Below are 14,110 nucleotides of genomic sequence, written 5' to 3'. Positions count from 1 at the left end.
CCCAACATTTTAATAATTACGATTATTTACATGCATGTATGTTTATACTAGATATATTTGTAGTTGTGTATATTGTTATCCCCATGTCTGCATGCTTCCTTAGCCTATGTTTGGGTCAGGCCTCTCTAACAAAATACCATAGACTGGGTGGCTTAAATGACTTCATTTTCTCACCGTTCTGGAGGCTGGGAAGTGTAAATCAAAGCACCAGCCAGCAGATTTGATTCTTCCTAAGGGCTCTCTTCCTGGCTTGCAGATAGCCAGCCTTTCACTGGCAGAGAAAGAGCTCTGGTCCTTTCACAGGCCTATGAAGACACTAATCCCATCATGGGACCCTACCCTCCTGACCTCATCTAAACCTAATCACCTCCAAAGGCCCCACCTCCAAATACCATCCCCTGAGGGCTTAGATCTTCAACACGTGAATTTTATCTGGAACAGTCTAGACTTCTAGAAATGGGTTTACTGGATCAAAGGTTATGGACATTTTAGGCTCCTGACTCCATTTTGTCACTGAGAGAATGTGTGACTTTGTAACCTTTCCAGTCAGTGTGCCGCTCATTTTACCTGACCCTTGTCAGCATTAAGTATTGTCATATTTTTATTTTTACTGGTAAAAGTGCTATCTCTATGGTTGCAATTTGCATTTTTTATTACTAGTGAGAGGGAGTAATTTTTATATTCTTACCATTTGTGGCTTTTCCTTTGTGAATTCTCTATTATTTGCCCACTTTAACTGGGCACTTTAGCATTTTTATTCAGCTTATGAGTTTTTTTTTATGTAGAATATTATCCTTTTGGGGCACCTGGCTGACTCAGTTAAGCAGTTGACTTTGGCTCAGGTCGTGATCTCTAGGTCTTGGGGTTGAGCCCCATGTCAGGCTCTCTGCTTGATGGGAAGCCTGCCTCTCCCTCTCCCTCTGCCTGCTATTTCTCCACTCCCCCTGCTTGTGTGTGCTCTCTCTGTCAAATGAATAAATAAATAATAAATAATTTTTTAAAAGCTTAGAAAAGCATACAATGAGTTCTTTTTTTTTTTTTTTTAAAGATTATTTATTTATTTATTTGACAGAGAGATTACATGTAGGCAGAGAGGCAGGCAGAGAGAGAGGGGAGGAAGCAGGCTCCCTGCTGAGCAGAGAACCCGATGTGGGACTCGATCCCAGGACTCTGGGATCATGACCTGAGCCGAAGGCAGCCGCTTAAACCACTGAGCCACCCAGGCACCCGCATACAATGAGTTCTTAATTTTCATAGCATCACCTGTTTTCAAGGCTAAGTAGTTTTCCTTGCATTGATTTATTATTTAAATTGTGTGTTCTGACATCCTATGAAACATTTTATCTGGAAAATTACGAGATTTAGGGCTACCTAAGGTAGACTTAGGGCTACCTAAGGCAATGCTGAAGCCTTCTAGAGACGGACCAAGAGAATGGTACTAAATTGAATCCACACCAAGAACTTCTCTCCTTCCTTTGGATAAATAGCAAATAAAATTTGGAACTTTTGTTCATTTTTAAATCACCATTTGGCACAAATTGCTGTTATATATTGAACAACGTACACTTTGGCATTTTTACAACTTTGTGACTTCTTTTTCTTTTAATTTCAGAGAACACTTTTTACAGTTGGCTAGAAGGTAATTGGAAACTTTTAAACAAATTTTAATGTTAAACATTTTTTTCATCTTTAAAGACATATGAAATTAGTTTTAAAATGGTATGAGTTCCACATATAAGATTTGTTACCAAATTACTATTTTTAGGCCTCTGCGTAGAAAAAAGAGCATTCTACAGACTTATATCTGGCCTGCATGCAAGTATTAATGTGCATTTGAGTGCACGATATCTTCTGCAAGGTATGTGACATTCACATTTATTTTACCATACTTATTTTCAGATATTCTTAAAATTTTTTGGTATTTACCTTAGCAAGACAAAATTGACATGATTGAATATTAGGCAGTAACAAATCATTCTTCAATGGTAGTAATCAGGAATGTAGGAACTGTAGATAATTTAAGGACATATTCAGTATGATCTCACCTCTGCTTACCTTTTTTTTTTTTTTTTAAGATTTTATTTATTTGACAAACAAGAGATCACAAGTAGGCTGAGAGGCAGGGAGAGAGAGAGAGAGAGAGAGGAGGAAGCAGGTTCCCTGCTGAGCAGAGAGCCTGACGTGGGGCTCGATTCCAGGACCCTGGGATCATGATCTGAGCCAAAGGCGGAGGCTTTAACCCACTGAGCCACCCAGGCTCTCCTGTTTACCTTTTTTAAGAAGCAGCTCAAAATTGTGCACATCGCTTTGGAAATATTCTGTTTTGTTTGTGAGAGTTAAAATAGCTCCTAATGGCATGGTATGTTATTCAGTAGATACTTTAATTGTATTAAAACTGTTCTATTTGTGTGCCAACTTAAGGCCTAGAGTTTAACGGGTAAAAAGTATTTTCTGCTGTTCTTTATGCTTTAAAAATGCTTTTGCAAAACAAGGCCATGGTTGAGTTTCATCAGTAACCTATTTCTTCTGGAATTTTAAATGGCTTCAGACTTATCAATAATGTCAGGCGGTCATTTTTAAATTTGTGTATTTTGGTTTTATAAATATGTTGATATTCAGAAATTCGATTTCTGTGAGATCATATTTCTCAGTAAAACAGTGAATTTATTTTCCTTCTAAGGATGGGTTCTAGAAGATAAAATATTAACGTAGGACCATAAAAATCTATATTATGAAAAGCAGCTTTCATTGTTCTGTATTTTCAAATATATAATGAAACTAACTTCTCTAACTCAATGTAAGTAAACTGAAACTTAATTTTAAAATTCAGATTTTAATATTTAATTCTTCTTTCTTCTCAGAAACTTGGTTGGAAAAGAAATGGGGACACAATGTTACCGAATTTCAGCAGCGATTTGATGGAATTTTGACTGAAGGAGAGGGTCCAAGAAGGCTTAAGAACTTGTATTTTCTCTACTTAATAGAATTAAGGGCTTTATCTAAAGTGGTACCATTCTTTGAGCGCCCAGATTTTCAACTCTTCACTGGAGATAAAGTCCACGATGCAGAAAACAAAATGCTACTTCTGGAAATACTTCATGAAGTCAAGTAAATGACATATTTTGATTTGTACATCTTGTTAATAGAAGAGTGACAAGTGGTATCAAAGTTCAGGTCTTAAATATTCAGTTTAGAGAAAGGAAAAAATTTTTTTAAAGATTTTATTTGTTTATATGAGAGAGAGAGAGAGAGCATGAGCAGGAGGAAGGGGCAGAGGGAGAGAGAGAAGCAGACTCCCGGCTGAACACAAAGCCCTACATGGGACTTGATCCCCGGACCTTGAAATCATTGCCTCAACTGAAGTCAGATGCTTAACCAACTGTGCCACACAGGCATCCCAAGAAAGGAAAATTATTTAAAAAAAATAATTAAAAGCTAATTTTGCCTATAGGTCTTTTAGAATTGAGTTTTGTTTTTGTTTTGACTTAGGTACTAAGTGGCACAAATTTTTAGTTTTGAGAGTCATTTTGTAGTATTTGATACCTGCATTCTTTTCTTTTCTTTCTTTCTTTTTAAAAAATATTTTGTTTATTTATTTGAGAGAGAGAGAGCATGTGAGAGAGAGCAAGCGGGGGAGGGGCAAAGGGAGAGGGAGAAGAAGGCTTTCTGCTGAATTAGGAGCCGATGCAGGACTCCATCCCAGAAGCTTGGAATCATGACCTGAGCCAAAGGCAGATACTTAACTGACTGAGCCACCCAGGTGCCCACCTGCATTCTTTTCATATGTGGTTGAACGTACTACTATTTTATGTGGTTGTTTAAGACTTTGTTTTGGGGCAACAGGGTGTTGATTTTACTCAATTTTCTACTCTTTTTTATTATAGTATTCATTGCCAACCAACAAAATGTTATCTTAGAGGTATTTTTAATACTTTACAGTACCTGAAAATGAATCTTCTCTGTTTTAACCTGTAGGTCATTTCCTTTGCATTTTGATGAGAATTCCTTTTTTGCTGGGGATAAAAAAGAAGCAAACAAACTGAAGGTAATTATTTCACATTGTCTTTTTTTTAAAAAAGATTTTATTTATTTAAATAGATCACAAGTAGGCAGAAAGGCAGGCAGAGAGAGAAGGAAGCAGGCTCCCTGCTGAGCAGAGAGCCTGATGTAAGGCTTGATCCCAGGACCCTGGAATCATGACCTAAGCTGAAGGCAGAGGCTTTAACCCACTGGGCCACCCAGGTGCCCCAGTTATTTCATATTTTAACATAAGTTTTAGATTCAAACTCGTATGCAGATGTGAATATAAGGCCCATGTTTTTATAGTTAACAATAAATCTTATTCTGTATTAGGAAATTACAACAAAAGCCAGAGTCATAATCATTCTTTTCCTCTAAAAAAGGAAGTCCTAAGGCAGGCCAACTTAAGATCTAGTTTGTGTTGTGTTCAAAGTAACAAAGTGTGTCACTGCACACTTTACAGATGGCTTTCATATCAATGGTCTCATCACAAATAGAAGTTATACATTAAAGGAAAGGGATCCAGAGCCTGAATGGCAGTATTTGTCTTTCGCTGAGGAGAATTCTGAAAATGGCTTTGGATAGAGTAAAGCCATTTAGGGGGACAGGACCCAGGGTTTGTTACTCATCTTATTTATTGGGAATGAAAGGTATTTAGGGAGGCCAGAAGAAGAGAAAACATGATGCCCTACAAAATAGAGAGATTAATCTCTTACCTAGAGGTATAAGCTCATATAAGACCATCTTGGTGTATATTGGCATCAAAATCCTACAGATATAAAATATTGCTAGGAAGACTTATTAATCACTCACTATGTGCAAAATATGATTCCTGTCATTAAAGGAAGGGACAGCTCCTAACTTCAGTAGATTTCTACTCTGTTTGGAGACTCAAGTAAAATTGTATTACCATTCTCTGTTACAAAGCTAAGGTAAATAAAGGCAGGTCGCTCTCCGGAGCACTGGGCTTGAACTGATTTCTTCAGGGTAAGACAATATGCCTCTGTTTTGTATTCCTTGTTTCTTTCTATAAGGAAAGAACCTGATTTTATTCAGTTTGCAAACACTACTTCTTGCACTGATTCTTTTGCTGTTAAATAATAGTTATTTTTGATCTCCCATCTACCTCCTACAGAAAGCATTCTTGCTAGAAATACATACTTCATGCTTATATAACCTGCCAGGCAGCTTCCAGGAACTTGGAAGTGAGGGGGAAGATACTGTAATAAGACTTTTTTTTGTCTACTAGTTTCACTTTCTTCCTTATTTTTAGTACACTTGCTGGTTTATTGGAAAGTGTTTTGGCATCAACTCTTTTTATATTGTGCCGATTAGAAATATTGCTCATGATGTTTTAATTTTATCAAAACTCAGAAACACTCAGATTTGATGTTCTATGGAGTTTAGCAGATAATTTTTCTGAATTCTTTTATAATAAAGAAGTAAAACTTGTTAATATCAGAGATTTACTTTCCTAAGAAAAAGTAGTTTTATGGTGAACATCATGGATTTAAACAGTAACATGAGTTTTATTTATTTAAAAATATTTTTAAATTTTATTTTTATTTATTTTAAGTAATCACTGCACCCAAGGTGGGGCTCAAACTCATGACCCTGAGATCAAGAGTCACACACTCTTCTGACTGAGCCAGCCAGGTGCCCTGAGTTTTATTTTTTTATAACTAGCATAGATTGTTATATTAGTTTCAGGTATATTATAAGTTCATTTAAAAATCTCATCTTTTTTTTTTTAAAGATTTTATTTATTTATTTGACAGACAGAGATCACTATTAGGCAGGCAGAGAGAGAGGAAGGAAAGCAGGCTCTGAGCAGAGAACCTGATGCAGGGCTTGATCCCAAGACCCTGGGATCATGACCTGAGCCAAAGGCAGAGGCTTTAACCCACTGAGCCACCCAGGTGCCCCTAAAAATCTCATCTTGTCTGCATTATACTCTATCCATGGATGGTTAGAAATAGAAGATGATATGGGGCACCTGGGTGGCTCAGTGGGTTAAAGCCTCTGCCTTCTGCTCAGATCATGATCCTAGAGTCCTGGGATGGAGCCTGCATTGGGCTCTCTGCTCAGCAGGGAGCCTGCTTCCCCCACTCTCTCTCTTCATGCTTCTCTGCCTACTTGTGATCACTGTCAAATAAATAAATAAAGTTAAAAAAAAAATAGAAGACAGTATGAAAGAATAGTCCAGTGTTCAAGATAGAGTAGGGTCCATTTGAAGGCTTCTGAAACATTTAAGAATCGGGTGAGAACTGTTTTCTGGTTAGTTGGTTTCACTGGACGTAAATTACAGTAGATAACCATAGCATGTTCGATTGTTCTACCCACTGACAGTACTTTTAAGTGTTGACCTAAAAGCTGTATCCTAAACAAGGAGAATGTATAAGTGAGTTAGGTTCTGGTTATTTTAAGGATCTTAAATATTTCTAATCTGAAATAACTTTGGGATATATTTAGATTATTGGACATTGATATCTGGGGAGGTCACAGATGTTTTCTCCTGTTCTGATTTAGTAAAATTCCAGCTTATTAATTGGGTTCTGCATATTAAGTTAACTTATGCATTTGTACTTGGTTTTAATTTTGCAGTGTTATTTTGGCTATCATAAGCAACCATGCTTACTCTCTGTGTATGCCAGACAGAGATTTCTTCAAGAGCTGTCATGTTCAAGTGTTTGAATTAACAAACATAACCACATACTGAATTTAGACAATGTCTACAAAAACAAGCATGGTCTTTTATTTTATTTATTTTTTAAAAGATTTTATTTATTTATTTGACAGACAGAGATCACAAGTAGGCAGAGAGGCAGGCAGAGAGAGAGGAAGCAGGCTCCCTGCTGAGCAGAGAGCCCGATATGGAACTCGATCCCAGGACCCTGAGATCATGACCTGAGCCGAAGGCAGCGGCTTAATCCACTGAGCCACCCAGGCGCCCCAAGCATGGTCTTTTAGAACAGAAGCTTCCAACCTTTACAAGTATGAGAGTCTCTAAAGTCAAAAACTTTGAAAGCCTCTCCCCATGATAGCAGTATTTTTAGTATCTATTGATTGTGAAAATGTAATTGCCAAAAGGCCACTATACATTTAGAAACTTTTTTTTTTTTTTTAAAGATTTTATTTATTTGAGAGAGATTGAGAGAGAGAGAGAGAGAGAGTGCTCACAAGCTGGGGAAGCAGCAGGCAGAGAGAGGGGGGAAGTAGGCCCCGGGCTGAACAGGGAGCCTGTTGTGAGACTTGATCCAAGGACCCTGGGATCATGACCTCAGCTGAAGGCAGATGATTACCTGACTGAGCCACCCAGGCACCCCTTAGTAACACTTTTTAAATAAAAGTTGTGTTTTATTGATCATAATATTTATATTCATTTGGAAATTTATAGTGCATACCTGTGACTTATTTATCCTGTCTGCATGCAGTGCTTGTCCACATAGGAATTGTTTAGGCCTATATAATAACTATTAAGTCCTTCAGAGGTCAGCACCTCATAGGACAGGAACATTGACTTTGAGTAATTTTACTATGCTGTTATTATTGTTAAAAGTGTGATTTTTTTTTTAAGGTCGAAACACAAGTTTAAAGAAAGCCTTAAATTACCAAAATTTACTTACAGTAGTATCACTGGGTAAATGTTTTTTAAAAGTTGGTTTAAAGTTCAAATTACCAGGGTGCCTGGATGGCTCAGTGGGTTAAGCCTCTGCTTTCAGCTCAGGTCATGGTCCCAGCACCCTAGGATCGAGCGCTGCATCAGACTCTCTGCTCAGCAGGGAGCCTGCTTCTCCCTCTCTCCCTGCCTGCCTCTCTGCCTACTTGTGATCTCTCTCTCTGTCAAATAAATAAATAAAAATTTAAAAATCTTTGGAAAAAAGTTCAAATGACCTCCTACTGAACTCAGTCCAAAAGCACAGAAACACAAGATGTAGAATATTGTTAACATTTGTTAATAATATTAATAATACGAGCATTACATTAAATTAATACAATATTTGTATGAATAAAGATGCAAGATCTGGGATCCATTAAAAATCTTTTATATAATACAGCTCTTTCAGAGTCTCGAGCTGAATAAAGCATCTGGGGAAGAACTGTCCCTAAGATGAATTGAGGTCTACTTTGAATAGTGGGTACCAGTCTTTGCTGATTTATTCCTATTTTTAGATCTTTGGTTCTGTTCTCTTCTGGTTGAGCCTGGTATGTGGTTTATCACTAAAAAAAGAGAGAGAGAGAGAAACACTACATGGTCCTCAAATTGTAGGCTGATTAATACAGTGGATTTTCAATCAGAAATCTATGTCAAGGGGCACCTGGGTGATTCATTCAGATGTCGGACTTTTGGCTGTTGGTTTTGGCTCAGGTCATGATCTCAAGGTCATGGGTTGGAGCCCTGCTTGGGGCTCCACTCTCAGCACAGTCTGTTTAAGTTTCTTTCCCCCCGCTACTCTGTTCCTTCCCCCACTCCTACTAGTATGCTCTCTCTCAAGTGGATGAATGTATGCTTAAAATACTGTAAGTATTTTAAGAGATTCCAATGCAAGTCAAGGACAGAGGGAGTCACTTGGTGGATCAGTTAATTTTCATTGGAGTAAAAGAAGGGTCTGTCCTTTTGGTCCCTTTTTTACTTATCCCTTAAGAACATATACTACTTTTGGATGAATTGGATTCATTTTGTCCAATTACAAACAACATAGGACCTTAGTATACATATGTATTAAAAGTATAAAAAAAAGGAATGATAAACACCAAATTCAGAATAATTATAGAGGGTAGGGTATAGGACTCTTGAGGGGTACATAGAGGGCTTCATGGTACTTGTAATGGTTTCTTTCTCAAGATTGTTAAAATGTACATGGATGTTCACTGTATTCTGTATATTTATATATGATAACATTAATTATAAGTATATTTTAAAATAAAAGATATAATAAAATAGTATTAATAATAGTAAAATATCTGATTGTTTTACCTAATTAATACTGGGATTAAAGCCGGACGTTAATAGAGGCCATATTTTGAAATTCCTCCCTCCCTCTCTTCCACCCTCTCTCTCCTTCTTTCTCTTTTTTCTTTTTTTCCTTTTTTGGTAAATGATGCCACTGAACCCCTGTCCCCCTTCCTCTGATATTCACATGTAATTAATAATCACGTAAAACAAAAACAGCAGCAACAAAAGCAATCAGAAAAAAACAGAACACTTCAGCTCAGATGGTGTGTGTTTGCAGATAGTTTAGTTTCTGAGTCAGGCAGGCTTGGGGTCTAAGTTTGCTATTTACTCCATGTGGGAATTTGGGCAGCCTAAGCTCTCTGAGCCTTGTGTTTTTAATTCATTAGGTATAGATTATAATAAATCTACTTTTGGATTTGCGCTGAAGATGTAATTGTATATGTAGATTCTGGCATGCAGGAGGTGCTCAGCGAACGTGGATTTTAATTCTCTTCATTGTCTTTGGTGCCCGCAGGGACCTCTGGCACAGTGCTAGGCACATAGAAGGCACTCAGAAAATACCTAGTGTTTGACTAGATGCTACATCTTAATAAAAATCTCGTTAAATTGTTTTTAGGAGGACTTTCGACTGCATTTTAGAAATATTTCAAGAATCATGGATTGTGTTGGTTGTTTTAAATGTCGACTATGGGGAAAGCTTCAGGTAAGCAAATCTGGTTCAGTCTTATTTTTCATTTATTCTCTGTGCAAAGAAGTTTCTGACTTTTCTTTCTTTACTATTTCTCTTACAGATTCAGGGTTTGGGTACTGCTCTGAAGATTTTGTTTTCTGAGAAACTGATAGCAAATATGCCAGAAAGTGGGCCCAGCTATGAATTCCATCTAACCCGACAAGAAATAGTATCATTATTTAATGCATTTGGAAGGTGAGTTTGAAAGTAGTGAAATTGTTTCTGTTAGCCAAGTAAGTCTAAAACAGGGTAAGTAATAATCCTTTTTAGTGAAATTATTTTACTACCGAATTCTGTAATCTTATGAAATACTTCAAGTATATACACATGCACAATCATCAGGTGATATTCTTTCCTTTTCTCTATTGATTTTTATAATTATGATTAATTACGGATTGGACTTCAGTATTCATCTTACTGAATTTGTACATTTTTTTCTAATTATTAGAAAGTAGTTTTTGTGCTGCCCAAATATTTTTTGAAGGTCCTGGAGGAATCATGTTGTTTAATATATGCATACGTATAAAATTGATCTGCAAATTCATCATCATGTAAAAAGATTAATAATGCTTTAAAAATAATTTTCATGAAAACGATTGGAAGATAAGCTTGAAATAAGGAACTTAACATTACGAAATGTAGGTATAGATGCCTTTCTTTTTGGCCCATCATATGTAAAGAATGCAGAGATTTATACAAACTGATATTTTCTAAGGACTACATTTCTTCACTTTAAAAAAATTATGATTTACTCTTTTGGGTTTGAAACAATTGACCTTCAGAATTATTCGTACACAAAAACTTAATAGATATGGTTCATTGAGAACTCAGCTACTTTTTTCATGGCAGAAAGCAGAACTAAAATACACTTAAAATAATGAACAAACTTTTTATAGTAAGTAGTGAAAACAGTTTGGTTACACATTTACTGTTCTCACTTTTTGTTGTTGTTGTTTAAGATTTTATTTATTTATTTGACAGAGAGAGATCACAAGTAGGCAGAGAGGCAGGCAGAGAGAGAGAGGAAGTAGGCTCCCTGAGGAGCAGAGAGCCTGATGTGGGGCTCAATCCCAGGCCCCTGGGATCATGTCCTGAACTGAAGGCAGAGACTTTAACCCACTGAGCCACCCAGGTGCCCCCTGTTTTCACTTTTTATAGTCCAAAAGCTTTGATTCTTTGTATATTTACTAACTGTGGAACATTGATTAGTTTTCAATATTTTTGTATACTTACACATATTTAAAGATTTTATTTGTATATTTTAGAGTGAGAGAGCATGTGTGTGCAGGGGGGAGAGGCAGAGGAAGAGGGAGACAGAATCTCAAGAAGACTCCATGCTGAGCGGGAACCCTATGCAGGTCTCTGTCTCACGTCCCTGACATCAAGACCTGAGCTGAAATCAAGAGTCAGATGCTTAACTGACTGAGCCACCCACGCACTCCAACTTATGCATATTTAAAATACATATTTTAATGCTTATGTAATTTATATTTATGCACTTTAAATACTACACGTGTGAATATACTTAGGAATACTTTAAATACCTAAGTATTTTGGGGCACCTGGGTGGCTCAGTTGGTTAAGTGTCCGACTCTTGATTTCAGCTCAGATCCTGATCCTAGGTTCATGAGCTCAAGCCCCATGTTGGGCTCCACACTGGGTGTGGAACCTACTAAAAAAAAGAAAAAAAGAATAAAAATTGCCCAAGTATTTCAATATTTATATACTTTCTAATTGTGTATTTTAAAACTTTTAATACTAAGTTTTGAATACTTAAAAATAACGAACTTCAAGGCAATATTATCTTGGTTTTACCATGTCAGATTAAGAACTCCGGTACATCAAAATTGACTAAATGGTTTATACATTTTTAAATTTATTGAAATAAATTACTTGAAAATTTTTCTGTGCTCTAAAAATGCAGTGTTGAATAACAGAGAAAAAGTATGTAAAATACCTTCTGAGTGAAATTTTTTTTTGGTTACAGAATTTCCACAAGTGTGAAAGAATTAGAAAACTTCAGGAATTTGTTACAAAATATTCATTAAAGAAAACAGAAAACAAGTTGAAACCTGCCTGTTTCTGGACTTTGAAGGCCAAAGAGTAGAATTTCATTCAAAGGCATAAGAGTAATGACATTCTTAAGCCAAACATTTTATATAAAGCTGCTTTTGTAAAAGGATAATTATATTGTTTTGAGTAAATAATTTTTTTTAATTGCGTTAAGTTTATGTATAATAGTATTGTGAGTAAAAGTAACGTTTATGTATAATAGTATTGTGAGTAAAAGTAACACTTTGATGATGTGGTATAAATTTTAAAGTTTAATACTGAATATAATCAGGATTTTCAAATTCATATATGTTAAAACTAAGTAAATGTTATAAGTCTCTCAGTTTTGTGTGAGAAGATGTAATATAAATAAAACTGTGGTCAGAGTGTTAGAGCGTTTAATAGGAAAATGCTAAGGAAGCTCATGAATATCCATAATTAACAACTTAAGAGCTTTCAGTACATTTATGGTTACCAGATTTAGTAAATAAAAATACAGAATGCTCAGTTAAATTTGAATTTCAGATAAACAATAATTTTTTTATATAAGTGTGTTACATGCAATGTTTAAGACATACTTAAACCAAAAATAATTTCTTGTTTAAAATTCAAATTTAACTGGGAGCCCTGTGTTTTATCTGGCAACCCAGAAGTACATTGATATGAAGTATGAAGTAAAAAAGTATGAGAATTATATTGCAATTTAGATTGGCTTTTTTTAGTGTGTAGAAAGATACAATGACAACTCAAAGACTTAGGGGATTTCTACACATTGTGAAAAGTTGAATAGATTTATATATTTATTCTCATAATACTTTACCTAATGCTGAATAAAATTTGGGAGAAGCTTTTTATTTTTATAGAATTTCAAATTTACAGAAAAGTTTCCAAGGTAGTACAAAAGAACTCTTTACCCAGATTAACTAATTGTTCACTTGTGCTTTATCTTTCATGCTCTCTGTTTATACACATGTATACTATTTTTTTCCCAAGTCATTTGGAAGTCAGTTCCAGGCATCATGCCCTTTGAACCTTAAATATTTTCAGTGTGTAATACTGGATAATTCTTTTTAAATGATTTTTTCTGAAGAAAAAAAGAAAGTGGAACTATAATACTGTAAGCCTTAAAATAAGGAATCATTTTGAGTGCCAGTGTAAATAAAGTTCTTTTTGAGTTTGTTGTCCTTTTGACGCTTGATCTATATAGTCATCGGGCATATAATCTTTGTTCTTTATACCTGAGGTTCATTTCCTTTTTATCCCTAAAAATTAATTTTGGAAGATTTTTATTAGTGGCAGTTCTTTAATGATAAAAATATTTGAAGGGGTTTAAGAATTTTAATAACATGGTAATTGTGAAAGACATTATAAAAGAAACTATACCTCAAAATGATGTGTGCCCTCTTTATACTAGGAAGTTATACCATGTTGAGATGTCACATTATTAATGAAGCAGGGTTTATTTATATGATGGTTTAGAAATACTATTTTATACTGCTGTATACTTCTTTTCTGTGTCCCTGAAGCCTGGTATATGGCCAAGTACATAGTAAGCACATGGTGGGTATCCAATAAATATTTGTTGAATGTATGAATATGTATTTGGTACATCTTAAATGAAAAAACCACAGAGCTGAGTTTAACAATATGTGTCATATTTTTCTCTCTCCCACCCCCAATTGAAGAAGGCAGGAAAAGAATGACATTAACCTACTTACTAAGTCAATATTCTTGGAAACTCAGACTATGCCGTGAGCACCGTGTGTAAAAGTTCAAAGGACATCTGTACTACTCTGAACCTGTGGTGGGAGGGTTTAAATGGCAGTTTTGTCTGTGTGCTCTTCCGACTCTCACGTCATGCCCTCACCCTTTTTTAAGTCAGTCTTTTTGAAAGAATATTTCTGTCATCACTTTGTCACCTCCCACTTGCTCCTTAACCAAAAATCTTGCTTTTGACTCTGTAGTCCCTAACCATTTCTTCTTTTGAAGTCAAAAATTTCAGTTCTAAAATTCATAATTCAGTTCAGAAGCCATTTCTTATTTGACTTTTTTTTTCCCCCCTGCATTTGATACTGTTGGGCAGCCCCCTTCTTTAAAGATATGCCCCTATACCCCTCCCTCAGGTTCCTTATATTTCACTCCTGGGCTCCTGGATGTGTCCTTTTTTAAGGCTTTTTTCATTTATGCCTTAAATGTTATTCCTCAGACTTTGACCACCACTTACTTCTCCCTCTTAGGTAGTTATGACTCAATGATGTCCAAGTTCTTACCATTAGTCCAGACTTCTCAATCCGTCTGTTTATAACATGTCTTTACTGTTGTCCCACAGATACCTGTGGGTCTTAAAACCA

At 35.8% G+C, this 14,110-nt stretch overlaps 1 protein-coding gene across 1 annotated transcript in view; it reads left to right on the top strand.

The window, feature by feature from the left end:
* Positions 1 to 12,943, top strand: part of ERO1A (endoplasmic reticulum oxidoreductase 1 alpha) — a 46,879-nt gene extending 33,936 nt beyond the window's left edge. The window contains exons 10-16 of the mRNA XM_059373211.1: positions 1,613 to 1,639; positions 1,766 to 1,858; positions 2,862 to 3,108; positions 3,976 to 4,045; positions 9,594 to 9,680; positions 9,769 to 9,902; positions 11,695 to 12,943. Coding sequence (XP_059229194.1) covers positions 1,613 to 1,639; positions 1,766 to 1,858; positions 2,862 to 3,108; positions 3,976 to 4,045; positions 9,594 to 9,680; positions 9,769 to 9,902; positions 11,695 to 11,755 — 719 coding nt within the window. The 3' untranslated portion in view covers positions 11,756 to 12,943. The remainder of the gene's footprint in view (positions 1 to 1,612; positions 1,640 to 1,765; positions 1,859 to 2,861; positions 3,109 to 3,975; positions 4,046 to 9,593; positions 9,681 to 9,768; positions 9,903 to 11,694) is intronic.
* Positions 12,944 to 14,110: the final 1,167 nt, after the last annotated feature.

This window comes from Mustela nigripes, chromosome 13 (assembly GCF_022355385.1).
Source record: "Mustela nigripes isolate SB6536 chromosome 13, MUSNIG.SB6536, whole genome shotgun sequence".
Classification (NCBI taxonomy): domain Eukaryota; kingdom Metazoa; phylum Chordata; class Mammalia; order Carnivora; family Mustelidae; genus Mustela; species Mustela nigripes.
Note: the sequence above shows the minus strand (reverse complement) of the source record. Positions and strands in the feature narration are given on the sequence as shown.